The sequence below is a fragment of the Ascaphus truei genome, chromosome 17, assembly GCF_040206685.1.
Source record: "Ascaphus truei isolate aAscTru1 chromosome 17, aAscTru1.hap1, whole genome shotgun sequence".
NCBI classification, from domain to species: Eukaryota; Metazoa; Chordata; class Amphibia; order Anura; family Ascaphidae; genus Ascaphus; species Ascaphus truei.
The window spans coordinates 18,579,276-18,595,287 of NC_134499.1; the positions used below are offsets into that span (position 1 = coordinate 18,579,276).

The 16,012-nt window shown below is 51.8% G+C and overlaps 1 protein-coding gene and 1 long non-coding RNA gene across 2 annotated transcripts in view; one reads left to right on the top strand and one right to left on the bottom strand.

Moving 5' to 3' along the window:
- LOC142468062 (uncharacterized) overlaps nt 1–16,012 on the bottom strand; it is an 80,341-nt gene that overhangs the window by 13,501 nt on the left and 50,828 nt on the right. The gene's annotated exons all lie outside the window — the stretch shown is intronic.
- LOC142468466 (actin-6-like) lies at nt 14,522–15,878 on the top strand. Its single transcript, XM_075575072.1, has one exon. The coding sequence runs from the start codon at nt 14,562–14,564 to the stop codon at nt 15,810–15,812; it is 1,251 nt and encodes a 416-aa protein (XP_075431187.1). The 5' UTR covers nt 14,522–14,561; the 3' UTR covers nt 15,813–15,878.

Below are 16,012 nucleotides of genomic sequence, written 5' to 3' on the forward strand. Positions count from 1 at the left end.
AGTAAAACGTAAGTGGTGCTGAGTATTACAGAAATATGTACATGGGGTGTGCTCCCCGATGCTGATCTGGGAGGTAACGCACGGACCTCCGACTTATCTACAGAGCGGTAATTAGAAAGACAGGACATACCTCTAGGAATACACAGCAGAGATACTCAGCATGTCACCTCTAGGACTATACAGAGCAGAGATTAACAGATTGACACCTCCAGGACTATAGAGAGTAGTGCAACGATCCTCAGCCTGTCATCTATAGGGCTATACAGAGCAAATATACACTTCCTGACATCTCTAGGCCTATACAAGGATACCCAGCCTGTCACCCCTAGGACTACACAGAGCATAGTCATGCTGTAACCACTAGCCTTATGCAGAGTAGAAATATATGCCCTGACACCTCTAAATCTGTATGTCATGAAGATGCACATTGTGTCACTGGGATTGTAATGTGAGGGACAGATTCCAGAGGGCATAGGTCTGTCCTGTCTGTGTCACTGCAGTGGGAGGCGTCCCTCCTGTCTGTCACTGTCACCCTGCAGTGGGAGGCGTTCCTCCTGTCTGTCACTGTCACCCTGCAGTGGGAGGTGTCACTCCTGTCAGTGTCACTGTCACCCTGCAGTGGGAGGCGTTCCTCCTGTCAGTGTCACTGTCACCCTGCAGTGGGAGGCATTCCTCCTGTCAGTGTCACTGTCACCCTGCAGTAGGAGGCGTCACTCCTGTCAGTGTCACTGTCACCCTGCAGTGGGAGGCGTCCCTCCTGTCTGTCACTGTCACCCTGCAGTGGGAGGCGTCACTCCTGTCAGTGTCACTGTCACCCTGCAGTGGGAGGCGTTCCTCCTGTCAGTGTCACTGTCACCCTGCAGTGGGAGGCGTTCCTCCTGTCAGTGTCACTGACCCTGCAGTGGGAGGCGTCACTCCTGTCAGTGTCACTGTCACCCTGCAGTGGGAGGCGTTCCTCCTGTCTGTCACTGTCACCCTGCAGTGGGAGGCGTCCCTCCTGTCTCTCACTGTCACCCTGCAGTGGGAGGCGTTCCTCCTGTCTGTCACTGTCACCCTGCAGTGGGAGGCGTCCCTCCTGTCTCTCACTGTCACCCTGCAGTGAGAGGAACTCTCCTGTCAGTGTCACTGTGTCACAGGACCTAGCTTGCCCCTGACCCTTGTCACACCTACAGTATGCTTTGCTCACACATCTATTTGATCAAACACCAGAGAGAAATTGACTTGTTAAGACAAGGTCAGGGATATAATTCAATCGCTTTATTGATGCTCAACCGGGGGTGGGGGTGAGAGGAGTGGGGGGAGGGGGGGGATTTAATGAGACAAAGTGTGTGTGGACAAATCTGTGGGCAGCGGCAGTGCTAGTCTCCCCCTTCCTCACACTGCAATCTTATCCAATGTTTATATGCAGAACAGGTATAATGCGGGCAGTGCCAGCCTCACCCCACACACTGCCATCTTATCCAATGTTTATATGCAGAACAGGTATAACACGGGCAGTGCCAGCCTCACCCCACACACTGCCGTCTTATCCAATGTTTATATGCAGAACAGGTATAACACGGGCAGTGCCAGCCTCACCCCACACACTGCCATCTTATCCAATGTTTATATGTAGAACAGGTATAACACGGGCAGTGCCAGCCTCACCCCACACACTGCCGTCTTATCCACTGTTTATATGCAGAACAGGTATAACACGGGCAGTGCCAGCCTCACCCCTCACACTGCCGTCTAATCCAATGTTTATATGTAGAACAGGTATAACACGGGCAGTGCCAGCCTCACCCCACACTGCAATCTTATCCAATGTTTATATGCAGAACAGGTATAACACGGGCAGTGCCAGCCTCACCCCACACACTGCCGTCTTATCCAATGTTTATATGCAGAACAGGTATAACACGGGCAGTGCCAGCCTCACCCCACACACTGCCGTCTAATCCAATGTTTATATGTAGAACAGGTATAACACGGGCAGTGCCAGCCTCACCCCTCACACTGCTGTCTTATCCAATGTTTATATGCAGAACAGGTATAACACGGGTAGTGCCAGCCTCACCGCACACACTGCCATCTTATCCAATGTTTATATGTAGAACAGGTATAACACGGGCAGTGCCAGCCTCACCCCACACACTGCCGTCTTATCCAATGTTTATATGCAGAACAGGTATGATGTGGGCAGTGCCAGCCTCACCCCACACACTGCCGTCTTATCCAATGTTTATATGCAGAACAGGTATAACACAGACAATGCCAGCCTCACCCCACTCACTGCCGTCTTATCCAATGTTTATATGCAGAACAGGTATAACACGGGCAGTGCCAGCCTCACCCCACACACTGCAGTCTTATCCAATGTTTATATGCAGAACAGGTATGATGTGGGCAGTGCCAGCCTCACCCCACACACTGCCGTCTTATCCAATGTTTCTATGCAGAACAGGTATAACACGGGCAGTCCCAGCCTCACCCCACACACTGCCATCTTATCCAATGTTTATATGCAGAACAGGTATAACACGGGCAGTGCCAGCCTCACCCCACACTGCAATCTTATCCAATGTTTATATGCAGAACAGGTATAACACGGGCAGTGCCAGCCTCACCCCACACACTGCCGTCTTATCCAATGTTTATATGCAGAACAGGTATAACACGGGCAGTGCCAGCCTCACCCCACACACTGCCGTCTAATCCAATGTTTATATGCAGAACAGGTATAACACGGGCAGTGCCAGCCTCACCCCACACACTGCCGTCTATATCCAATGTTTATATGTAGAACAGGTATAACACGGGCAGTGCCAGCCTCACCCCTCACACTGCTGTCTTATCCAATGTTTATATGCAGAACAGGTATAACACGGGTAGTGCCAGCCTCACCGCACACACTGCCATCTTATCCAATGTTTATATGTAGAACAGGTATAACACGGGCAGTGCCAGCCTCACCCCACACACTGCCGTCTTATCCAATGTTTATATGCAAAACAGGTATAATGCGGGCAGTGCCAGCCTCACCCCACACACTGCCGTCTTATCCAATGTTTATATGCAGAACAGGTATGATGTGGGCAGTGCCAGCCTCACCCCACACACTGCCGTCTTATCCAATGTTTATATGCAGAACAGGTATAACACGGGCAGTGCCAGCCTCACCCCACACACTGCCGTCTTATCCAATGTTTCTATGCAGAACAGGTATAACACGGGCAGTGCCAGCCTCACCCCACACACTGCCGTCTTATCCAATGTTTCTATGCAGAACAGGTATAACACGGGCAGTGCCAGCCTCACCCCCCACACTGCCATCTTATCCTATGTTTCTATGCAGAATAGGTGTGTGTGTGTTGGGGGGGGAGGGGGATTACACTGTGTGTGCGATTACCCTTGGTTTCTGTGGGATTACACTGTGTGTGTAAATATTTGATTCAAGTATGTGTGTGTGTGTGTGATTATCATGTTTGTGTGTGATTACCGTGTGTGTGCTCTATTTACACTGTGAGCGTGCTATTACATTGTGTTTGTGTGGGATTACACTGTGTGTGTGTGTTGTGGAGGTAGCAGAGAGAGGCTGCTGGCCATGGTGCTGAATTTAGGCCATGCTAGTGTGTATTTGTGGTTACACTGTGTCTGTATTTATATATGTGATTACAGTACACTGTGTGTGTGTGTGTGTGTGTGATTACAGTGAGTGTGTGCATGTGATTACAGTGTGTGTGTGTGTGTGTGTGTGTGTGTGTGTGTGTGTGTGTGTGTGTGTGATTACACGGTGTGTGTATATGATTACACACACTGTGTGTGTGATTACACTGTGTGCGTGTGTGTATGTGATTTCACTGTGTGTTTGTGTATGTGATTTCAGTGAGTGTGTATACACTGTCTCTGTGTGTATATATGATTATACTGTGTGTGTGTGTGTGTGTGTGTGTGTGTGTGTGTATGCGTTTACACTATATGTGTGTATGCGTTTACACTGTATGTGTGTATATGTGATTACACTGTGTGTGTGTATGTGATTACATTGTGTGTGAGATTGCAGTGAGTGTGTGCGCATGTGTGCACTGGGACTAGTACTGGGATACTGAGAAGCTGCGTTAGCAGAGGATAGCACGTGCAGAGAGGGAGCTGAGATTAGTAGAGGATGCTGTGTGTGCATGTTGGGGAGTATGGATTTAGATGCAGAAAGCTGCCAATGGGACAGATCCCGGGCACATCGTCTCACCTGCAGACTTTCATCTACTTAACCCCCTCTCTGCCAGTGCTACCCCCTCCCCGCCTCCTCCTACTTCCTTCCATCCTTCCAAATTCTCACAGCTGCTGCTATGAGAGGAAGCTCAGGATCGGGAGGACACGCACACACGCACACAAACATGTTTATCGTCTCCCCGGGAGGAACATTTTGCTCAGTTTATTTGGACAAAACCTCATCACCCACCCTCTGAGACTGAGGGGAGGCTGGCACTGCCACTGCCTGCACAATGTGTATGTGAGGGGATGCTACCACTGCCTGCACTGTGTGTATGTGAGGGGAGGCTGGCACTGCCACTGCCTGCACTGTGTGTATGTGAAGGGAGGCTGGCACTGCCACTGCCTGCACTGTGTGTACATGAGAGGAGGCTGGCACTGCCACTGCCTGCACTGTGTATGTGAGGGGAGGCTGGCACTGCCACTGCCTGCACTGTGTGTATTTGAGGGGAGGCTGGCACTGCCACTGCCTGCACTGTGTGTACGTGAGGGGAGGCTGGCACTGCTGCTGCTTGCACTAGGTGTGTGATGGGAGGCTGGCACTGCTGCTGCCTGCACTGTGAGTGTGAGCGGAGGCTGGCACTGCTGCTGTCTGCATTGTGTGTATGTGAGGGGAGGCTGGCACTGCCACTGCCACTGCCTGCACTGTGTGTACGTGAGGGGAGGCTGGCACTGCCACTGCCTGCACTGTGTGTATGTGAGGGGAGGCTGGCACTGCCACTGCTTGCACTGTGTGTATGTGAGGGGAGGCTGGCACTGCCACTGCCTGCACTGTGTGTATTTGAGGGGAGGCTGGCACTGCCACTGCCTGCACTGTGTGTACGTGAGGGGAGGCTGGCACTGCTGCTGCTTGCACTAGGTGTGTGATGGGAGGCTGGCACTGCTGCTGCCTGCACTGTGAGTGTGAGCGGAGGCTGGCACTGCTGCTGTCTGCATTGTGTGTATGTGAGGGGAGGCTGGCACTGCCACTGCCACTGCCTGCACTGTGTGTACGTGAGGGGAGGCTGGCACTGCCACTGCCTGCACTGTGTGTATGTGAGGGGAGGCTGGCACTGCCACTGCTTGCACTGTGTGTATGTGAGGGGAGGCTGGCACTGCCACTGCCTGCACTGTGTGTGGGAAGGGAAGCTGGCACTGCCACTGCCTGCACTGTGTGTATGTGAGGGGAGGCTGACACTGCCAATGCCTGCACTGTGTGTATGTGAGGGGAGGCTGGCACTTCCGCTGCCTGCACTGTGTGTGTGAGGGGAGGCTGGCACTGCTGCTTCCTGCACTGTGTGTGAGGGGAGGCTGGCACTGCTGCTGCTTGCACTATGTGTGTGAGGGGAGGCTGGCACTGCTGCTGCCTGCACTGTGTGTATGGGGGGAGTCTGGCACTGCCGCTGCCTGCACTCTGTGTGGGAAGGGAAGCTGGCACTGCCACTGTCTGCACTGTGTGAGGGGAGCATGGCATTGCCGCTGCCTGTGATGTGTGTGTGAGGGGAGGCTGCCACTATCGCTGCCTGCACTGTATGTCTGAGGGCAAGGTTGGCACTGCCACACTATGTATGTTAGCTGAGTCTGGCTCTACCGCTGCCTGTACTGTGTCTGAGGGCAAGGTTAGCACTGCCACTGCCTGCATTGTGTGAGGGGAGGCTGCCACTGCCAGCTGCCCTCACTGTGTTAGAGAAGCCTGGCATTGCCGCTGCTTGCACGGTGTGTGTGAGGCTGGCACTGCTGCTGCCTGCATTGTGTGAGGGGAGCCGGGCACTGCCGCTACCTGCGCTGTGTGAGGGCGAGGCTGCCACTGCTGTTGCCTGTGCTATGTGAGGGGGCAAAGGTGGCACTGCTGTTGCCTACACTGTGTGAGGAGGTGAAGGTGGCACTGCCGCTGCCAGTGCTGTGTGAGGGCGAGGCTGGCACTGCCGCTGCCTGTGCTGTGTGAGGGCGAGGCTAGCACTGCCTGTGGTGTGAGGGAGAGGCTGGCACTGCCGCTGCCAGTGCTGTGTGAGGGCGAGGCTGCCACTGCTGCTGCCTGTGCTGTGTGAGGGCGAGGCTGCCACTGCCGCTGCCTGCACTGGCATAAAGACACACACACAGTCACACAACCCTACACAACAAAGAACAACATTTGTATTGTAATATTCTCTCAGCGATGTGAAGGCCACACACATATTGTACTACACACACTCTATACAGACAATACACACACACACACACACACACACACACACTATATAAATACACAAACACAATGCACTGGCACACATTCTCCCAGCTGAATTAACACTTAGGAATGTGAAGGCCACACAAAGGTGCATAGTATCTGTGCCCCCGCCCCCCCGCACACAGAGCATGCAGAGTATCTGTGCCCCCCCCCCACACACAGAGCATGCAGCGTATCTGTGCCCCCCGCACACAGAGCATGCAGCATATCTGTGCCCCCCCGCACACAGAGCATGCAGAGTCTCTGTGCTCCCCCCTGCATGCAGAGTATCTGTGCCCCTCCTGCATGCAGAGTATCTGTGCTCCCCCCTGCATGCAGAGTATCTGTGCCCCTCCTGCATGCAGAGTCTCTGTGCTCCCCCCTGCATGCAGAGTATCTGTGCACCCCCTGTATGCAGAGTCTCTGTGCTCCCCCCTGCATGCAGTCTTTGTGCTCCCTCCACACACAAAGCATGCAGAGTATATGTGCCCCCCCCACACACATAGATGCAGAGTATCTGTTCCACCCCCCCACACAGAGCATGAAGAGCCTCTGTACCCCCCCACACACAGAGCATGCAGAGTATCTGTGCTACCCCCGCACACAGAGCATGCAGAGTATCTGTTCCACCCCCCCGCACACAGAGCATGAAGAACCTCTGTGCCCCCCCCGCACACAGAGTGTGTAGAGTATCTGTGTGACCCCCTGCACCGACCATGCAGAGTATCTGTGCCCCCCTGCATGCAAGTATCTGTGCCACCCCCCGCACACAAAGCAGAGTATCTGTGCTCCCACCCCCCCAAACACAGAGCATGCAGAGTATCTGTGCCACCCTCACCGCACACAGAACATGCAGAGTATCTGCACTCCCCCGCACGCAAAGCATGCAGAGTATCTGTGCCCCCCCGCACACAAAGCATGCAGAGTATCTGTGCCCCCCCGCACACAGAGCATGCAGAGTATCTGTGCCCCCCCGCACACAGAGCATGCAGAGTATCTGTGTCACTTCCCCGCACACAGAGCATGAAGAACCTCTGTGCCCCCTCCCCGCACACAGAGCATGCAGAGTATCTGTGCCCCCTCCCCGCACACAGAGCATGCAGAGTATCTGTGCTACCCCCGCACACAGAGCATGCAGAGTATCTGTGCCCCCTCCTCACACACAGAGCATGCAGAGTATCTGTGCCCCCCACACACAGAGCATGCAGAGTATCTGTGCCCCCTGCACACAGAGCATGCAGAGTATCTGTGCCACCCCCTGCACCGAGCATGTAGAGTATCTGTACCCCCCTGCATGCAAGTATCTGTGCCACCCCCCGCACACAAAGCATGCAGAGTACCTGTGCTCCCACCCCCCGAAAACAGGGCATGCAGAGTATCTGTGCTCCCCCCCCCACACAGAGCATGCAGCGCACCTGTGACCCCCCGCACACAAAGCATGCAGAGTACCTGTGACCCCCCACACACAAAGCATGCAGAGTATTTGTGCCCCCCACACACAGAGCATGCAGAGTATCTGTGCCCCCCCACACACAGAACATGCAGAGTATCTGTGCCCCCCACACACAGAACATGCAGAGTATCTGTGCCCCCCCCACACACACAGAACATGCAGAGTATCTGTGCCCCCCCACACACACAGAGCATGCAGAGTATTCGTGCTCTCCTCCCCCTGCAGAGCATGCAGAGTATCTGTGCCCCCTCCCCGCATGCAGAGTATCTGTGCCCCCCCACACACAGAACATGCAGAGTATCTGTGCCCCCCCACACACACAGAACATGCAGAGTATTCGTGCTCTCCTCCCCCTGCACTGAGCATGCAGAGTATCTGTGCCCCCTCCCTGCATGCAGAGTATCTGTGCCCCCCCCACACACAGAACTTGCAGAGTATCTGTGCCCCCCGCACACAGAGCATGCAGAGTATCTGTGCCCCCCCGCACACAGAGCATGCAGTGTATCTGTGCCCCCCTCCCCGCATGCACAGAATGTGCCCCTCTGCACACAGAGCATGCAGAGTATCTGTGCTCCCTCCGCCCACAGAGCATGCAGAGTATCTGTGCTCCCTCCGCACACAGAGCATGCAGAGTATCTGTGACCACCCGCACCCAAAGCATGCAGAGAATCTGTGCCCCCCAACACACACAACATGCCGAGTATCTGTGCCCCCGAACACACAGAGCATGCACAGTATCTGTGCCCCCCTCCCCCGCACACAGAGCATGCAGAGTATCTGTGCCCCCCCTCCTCGCATGCAGAGTATCTGTGGACCCCCACACACAGAGCATTCAGAGTATTTGTGCCACCCAACACATGCACACAGTGCCCGCTAATTCTTTCGGTGATCTGCAGAGCTGGCAAGTGAATAATAGGTTAATGGAGCTGGGGGTCTACGTGTTAGAGAGGGGGGAAAGGGGGGCGTGGGGTGAGTAGCTACTTGTGAAGCATCAGGACATGTACCAGCTTCAACAAAGAGGGATCTGAATGGACAGAGATGAAAAGAAGTATAAAGAAATGATGAGGGGGAGAGAAGAGAGAGCAAGGGAGGGGGAGAGAAGAGAGAGCAAGGGAGGGGGAGAGAAGAGAGAGTAAGGGAGGGGGAGAGAAGAGAGAGTAAGGGAGGGGGAGAGAAGAGGGAGCAAGGGAGGGGGAGAGAAGAGAGAGCAAGGGAGAGAAGAGAGAGCAAGGGAGGGGGAGAGGAGAGAGAGCAAGGGAGTGGGAGAGGAGATAGCAATGGAGAGGGAGAGAGCAAGGAAGGTGAAAAGAGGGGGTAGAGGAGAGATGGTGGAGAGGGAGTCAGTAATCAGGGGGATGGGTTGGGGACTACGGGGTTTATTCTGTAAACTCCTTTAGCGCTGAGACGTGCGATATGCACGGAAAGCCCTGCTGACTTGAATGGGGCTTTCTGTGCAGATCGCACGCGCTAACGGAGATTACAGAATAAGCCCCAGAGAGAGAGGGAGAATGGTTTATTCATTAAACGGTGATAGTGCCGGTTGGGCCACATTGACTTCAACGGGAGATTCTGTGCGATGGTGCCCTGATCGGCACTATCACAGTGTAATTAATAATCCAGAGAGAGATACATCACATGTATATAACACGCATACCTAACACGCAAACACACTACATACAGAACCTGCATACACGCTACATACAGGACATGCATACAGAACACACATACACACTACATACAGAACCCACATATACACTACATACAGAACACGCATGCACACTGCATACAGAACACTCATACACACTACATACAGAACCAACATACATGCTATATACAGAACACGCATGCACACTACATACAGAACACGCATGCACACTAAATACAGAACACGCATGCACACTACATACAGAACACACATACACACTATATACAGAACACGCATACACACTACATACAGAACACGCATGCACACTACATACAGAACACGCATGCACACTACATACAGAACACGCATGCACACTACATACAGAACACGCATGCACACTACATACAGAACACGCATGCACACTACATACAGAACATGAACACGCATACACACTACATACAGAACACGCATGCACACTACATACAGAACACGCATGCACACTACATACAGAACTCGCATGCACACTACATACAGAACACGCATGCACACTACATACAGAACACGCATGCACACTACATACAGAACACGCATGCACACTACATACAGAACATGAACACGCATACACACTACATACAGAACACGCATGCACACTACATACAGAACACGCATGCACACTACATACAGAACACGCATGCACACTACATACAGAACACGCATGCACACTACATACAGAACACGCATGCACACTACATACAGAACACGCATGCACACTACATACAGAACACGCACATATAACACAGATATATAACAGATACATGGAACACACATACATGGTACACATAGCACACAGAAAACACACACAACAACCAACGCATTTGCACAAACAGCATGTACAGTATATATAGACATCCTTAACCCCTTCTTTGCTAGTGGGCCCTGCGCTGCACGCAGACATACACACGTACTCCGCAGTGCGCTCCCAGCTCGTAGGCCGTGCAGGGGTTAATAGTATTTCTCTCCGGGCCGGTCCTGCCGCGGACAGGTTGCCGTGGAAACGGGCAAAAAAAACCTTTAAACAAACATAATTCATTAAGAACTGGAATCAGAGGACTGGACACGAGGTAGGAGCCTTAGAGAAGGGTATACACTGTTACTGAGTATCTGCATTGTATAATAATGAAGAGTATCTCTGTATTCTGAGCACACTACACGGTATAATGATCTGAGTATCTCTGTATACTGAACACACTACACGTTATAATGATGCTGAGTATCTCTGTATACTGAACACGCTATACGGTATAATGATGAGGAGTATCTCTGTATACACGCTGCACTGTATAATTATGCTGAGTATCTCTGTATACTGAACACACTACACGTTATAATGATGCTGAGTATCTCTGTATACTAAACACGCTATACGGTATAATGATGAGGAGTATCTCTGTATACACGCTGCACTGTATAATTATGCTGAGTATCTCTGTATACACGCTGCATTGTGTAATGGTGCTGAGTATCTCTGTATACACGCTGCACTGTATAATAATGCTGAGTATCTCTGTAGTGATGCAGAGTTTTTCTGTATACTGAACATGCTGCACTGTATAATGGTGCTCAGTATGTCTGTATACTGAGCATACTGCACTATATAATGATGCAGAGTATCTCTATAAACATGCTGCACTGCACCATGTTCTTAGAAAGGGGGTGACCATATAATTAGTGCTCCCCGCGGTAATACTCTGCACGTCGCCTCCTGCAGGCTCTATGAATTCACAAATCTCAATTAGAGGAAACATTTGCAAAAGAGTTTAAATAATTCACATTCAATGAGTTCCCCGGGAAATAAAAATGCCCCGCGAGAAATGTTACACAAAGTGCTGTGTTTACATTACAGCTGTGCGTGTGTGTGTGTGTGTGCGTGTGTGTGTGCGCGCAGCTTGGGGTAATAATACTGCAGAGCAATGTGTACCTGGCCCATACAACGTAAAGGGTTTGATAGGAGGGAAGTATTCCCTAAATGATGCCCCTTCCTGGCGGAGAACAGGTTAATTTATCCCCATGGGGGGTGTCCCGTATCTGCACTGCCAGAGGCAAAATTAATTGCACTGGAGCTCTCAGCTCCCTCAACGCTGCTCGCGGGAACGGGGCGGAGACAGCGCCCGCAAACTGTGCCACAGGTAATGGGGTGCTGCGCGTATACAGAGTATCTACATATCATCAGCCCCGTAATAATGAACAAGCAGCGCTGTATAATGATGCTGAGTATCTATATATCAACAGACCCGTAATAATGAACATGCTGCGCTGTATAATGATGGTGAGTATCTATATATCAACAGCCCTGTAATAATGAACACACCGCGACGTATAATGAAGCTATCTATACACTGATAATGAACACACTGCAGTGTATAATGACACTGAGTATCTATACACTATGCATTGGAAGCTGGACATGGCTAGAGGTCGGGTCTAACCTCCGCGTCGGGCTGCCGGGGCCTTTGTTTCCTCGCTGGCCCTCACGCCAGGCCCCCTTCCCCCTGCCGGTGTACCTGTGTCCCGGTCAGACCAGGCACCCAGAAATCGGGCCCAACTCCTGCACTCGCCCGCGTGGCCCGTGCGCCTCACCGATCCGGGACCAGAGGACTCATCTCTGTCCCACATTGCCCACCAGGCAAGATAAGAAGGGGGAGGGGGATTGAGTGTGAGTTAGGGAGGGGGAAAAGTAAGTTAGAGAGGAGGGGGGGAGTGAGAGTGAAAGGGTGGGGGGGAGTGAGAGTGAAAGGGTGGGGGGGGAGTGAGAGTGAAAGGGTGGAGGGGAGTGAGTGTGAGAGTTAGGGAGGGGGAAAAGTGAGAGTTAGAGTGGAGTGAGAGAGTTAAAGAGAAGGGGGAGAGTGAGTGAAACAGGAGAGGGGGAGAGTGAGTGAAAGAGGAGGGGGAGCTTTAGAGATGGTAGGAGAGTTACAGTGGGGAGGGGGGAGAGTGACACGGGGGGGGGGGCTTTAAAACATTTTTTATAGGGAGGCCAAAAATGTTAGTTATGCCACTGACACTGAACACACTGCGTTGTATAATGGTGCTGAGTATCTATATACTGATAATGAACACGCTGCGTTGTATTATGGTGCTGAGTATCTATACACTGATAATGAACACACTGTGCTGTATAATGATGCAGAGTATCTATACACTGATAAAGATGAATGCTGTGGTGTATAACGATGCCGAGTATGTCTATACTCCGCGTTGCCCACCGTTCTGGCAGTGAAGGCGATCTGTATATTTATACACAGTTAATTCTTAACATGCAGTACTGCAACGTAAGGCTGAGTATCTTTATATCTTTATATAACACTCCCGTACAGTATCTTCCTGCGGACAGTTAAACTAAAGGTAGCCCCAACACACAGGTGCTTGCCAGGACTGCCACACTGGTTTCATACAACGCCCCCAGACCTGACGAGGTCTTCTCTGGTATTTAGGTGGATTAAAGGGTATTATTGTATAAATAAGCACGCAACGCATTTGAGTTTGGACTCTGTGTAAGACCAAACTTCATATAGCTCTACATTGCAGCACATGCTTGATTCTGAAGAGCTGCCTGCAGGCTTCACTGTGTGCAAATTCTCCAGGGCTTGGAGCCTTTGAACTGAGCAGCTCTCGGCCTGTTTGAAGCCAGATAGAAAGATAGAGGTGAAGAATTACATGCACAGACTCAGGGGGGATAGAGAGAGGGAGTGTGCACAGACTGAGCTACTGTATCTCTCACTGCTGGAGGTGACCCCCGCGAAGTCTCGCACAGTAAATCAAGATATTTTCCTTAGGCATAAAAAACGGCTTTAATAAACTGACCTCCCCGCAGAGCGATGTGACGCAGCACTGACCCCTGTCCGAGAATACCTTCTCCCCCCAGATTCTCTAACGTTCCCTCTAACAATAAAAAGGGAATATACAGGTAACTCCTTACACTGCAACTCCTCCTATTACCCCATATAACCGCTCCCTATAACTCCTCATATTACCCCATTTAACCGCTCCCTAGAACTCCTATTACCCCATATAACTGCTCTCTATAGCTCCTCCTATTACCCCATATAACCGCTCCCTATAACTCCTCATATTACCCCATTTAACCGCTCCCTAGAACTCCTCCTATTACCCCATATAACTGCTCTCTATAGCTCCTCCTATTACCCCATATAACCGCTCCCTATAACTCCTCCGATTACCCCATATAACTACTCCCTATAACTCCTCCTATTGCCCCATATTACCGCTCCCTATAACTCCTCCTATTACCCCATATAACCCCTCCCTATAACTCCTTCTATTACGCCATATAACCCCTCCCTATAACTCCTCCTATTACCCCATATAACCCCTCCCTATAACTCCTCCTATTACCCCATATAACCACACCCTATAACTCCTCCTATTACCCCATATAACCACACCCTATAACTCCTCCTATTGCCCCATATAACCTCTCCCTATAACTCCTCCTATTACCCCATATAACCCCTCCCTATAACTCCTCCTATTACCCCATATAACCACACCCTATAACTCCTCCTATTACCCCATATAACCACACCCTATAACTCCTCCTATTGCCCCATATAACCACTCCTTATAACTCCTCCTATTGCCCCATATAACCTCTCCCTATAACTCCTCCTATTGCCCCATATAACCGCTCCCTATAACTCCTCCTATTGCCCCATATAACCGCTCCCTATAACTCCTCCTATTGCCCCATATAACCACTACCTATAACTCCTCTTGCTCCATATAACTGTTTACAATAACTCTTCCCCATATATGTCTCTTTCAATGGAACTTGTTTCATAGACCCTGGGGCCTGGATTGTAGATGTGGACAGACGAGCTGAACGGCGGGACGGGGGGAGCAGCATCTGCATTATGACATCATCACTCTGTTCTCTAGTAATGATGTCACAGGCTTCTGTGTCCATCCTTTCTGCAGTTATTCATTCGATGGCCCAGTCCAACTGAAACATGAGCAGATGGAGCCCCCAGAGGGAGGATGCTGGACCTTCGAGGAAGGCTGACACCAGGAGAGGGCCAAGAAGCCCGGCCTCAAAAAGCCCTTCTAGGTGCTCCACATCCAAGGGCACCTCATCTAACTCCGACCTCTCCGAGAGGTACAAGGACCTTGCCTCCGTTATCATCGACACGGGCACCGGCTTCACCAAGTCAGGGTTCTCCGGAGACGAGAAGCCCAGGTCGGTGGTGAGGACAGTTGTTGGAGTCCCCAAAATGAGAGGCAAGGATACTCCTCTTTACTACATTGGAGATGGGGTCCTGAAGGGACGCTCCGACGTGGACAGGAGGAAGGTGATGACTCACGGTGTGGTGACGGATTGGGACGCCTTGGAGATGCTGTGGCACCATATATTCTACACTGAGCTGAGCATCTCTCCCGAGGAGCTGGCTATCCTTATCGCTGATGCCCCCCTATCACCAACAACCAACAGGGAAAAGGTGGCAGAGCTGCTGTTTGAAAATTTCAGGGTCCCCGCTATGTATATCTCTCACCAGTCCCTGCTGTCCATGTATTCCTATGGCCGCACATCAGGGCTTGTGGTGGAATCAGGGCATGGGACTTCCTACACAGCGCCCATATATGATGGCTACATCCTGCCCCATGCCACCTACCGACTGGACCTTGCTGGAGAGGCATTGACTGACTACTTAGCCAAGCTGATGGCAGAATGCGGTAACCCCTTCAGCGAAGGTGAGATGGGACTGGTGTGCGACATCAAGGAGAAATGCTGCTATGTGTCCTCTGACATTGAAGCTGAAATCCGGGGCGATGAGAAGAATTACCTAATAGACTTCACCCTCCCCGATGGGCAGGTTATTTCCATTGGTAGTGAGCGCTTCCGCTGCCCTGAGGCCCTCTTTGCCCCCACTGCCCTGGGATTCCCAGAGGTGGGCCTCCACGCTCATGCCATGAGCAGCGTCTTCAAGTGTGCCCCAGAACACCAGGCCCAGATGCTCTCCAATGTGGTTGTCTGTGGGGGGTCCTCGCACTTCCGCGGTTTCCCGGAAAGGATGAAGAAGGAGCTTTGCCGCGCGGAGAAAGGGAGGTCGTCCATCAACGTTATGGCCTCACCCCACCGCAAGTTCTCTGCCTGGCTTGGGGGCTCTATCGTCGGCTGTCTGGACTCCTTTCAGAACATCTGGATTAGCCGCGCACTGTACGAGGAGAAGGGGCCTTTTGTGGTGCATCGCCACTGCTTCTGAATGAGGGAGCTGAGATGGGTGGGGAGAGTTCACAGACAGATGGGGAGAGGTTGAAGATGGGGGGGGGGGGAGGGGGGAGCTCACAGATGGATGGGGAGAGATTGGAGTGGGGTGGAGAGAGGTCACAGACGGATGGAGAAAGGTCACAGACGGATGCAGAGAGGTTGGATTATATGTCATCCTAAATACCTGCAGAATAA

What these genes read in the sequence shown, in the direction of transcription:
- LOC142468466 (XM_075575072.1), top strand. Translation starts at nt 14,562, where the DNA reads ATGAGCAGATGGAGCCCCCAGAGGGAGGATGCTGGACCTTCGAGGAAG.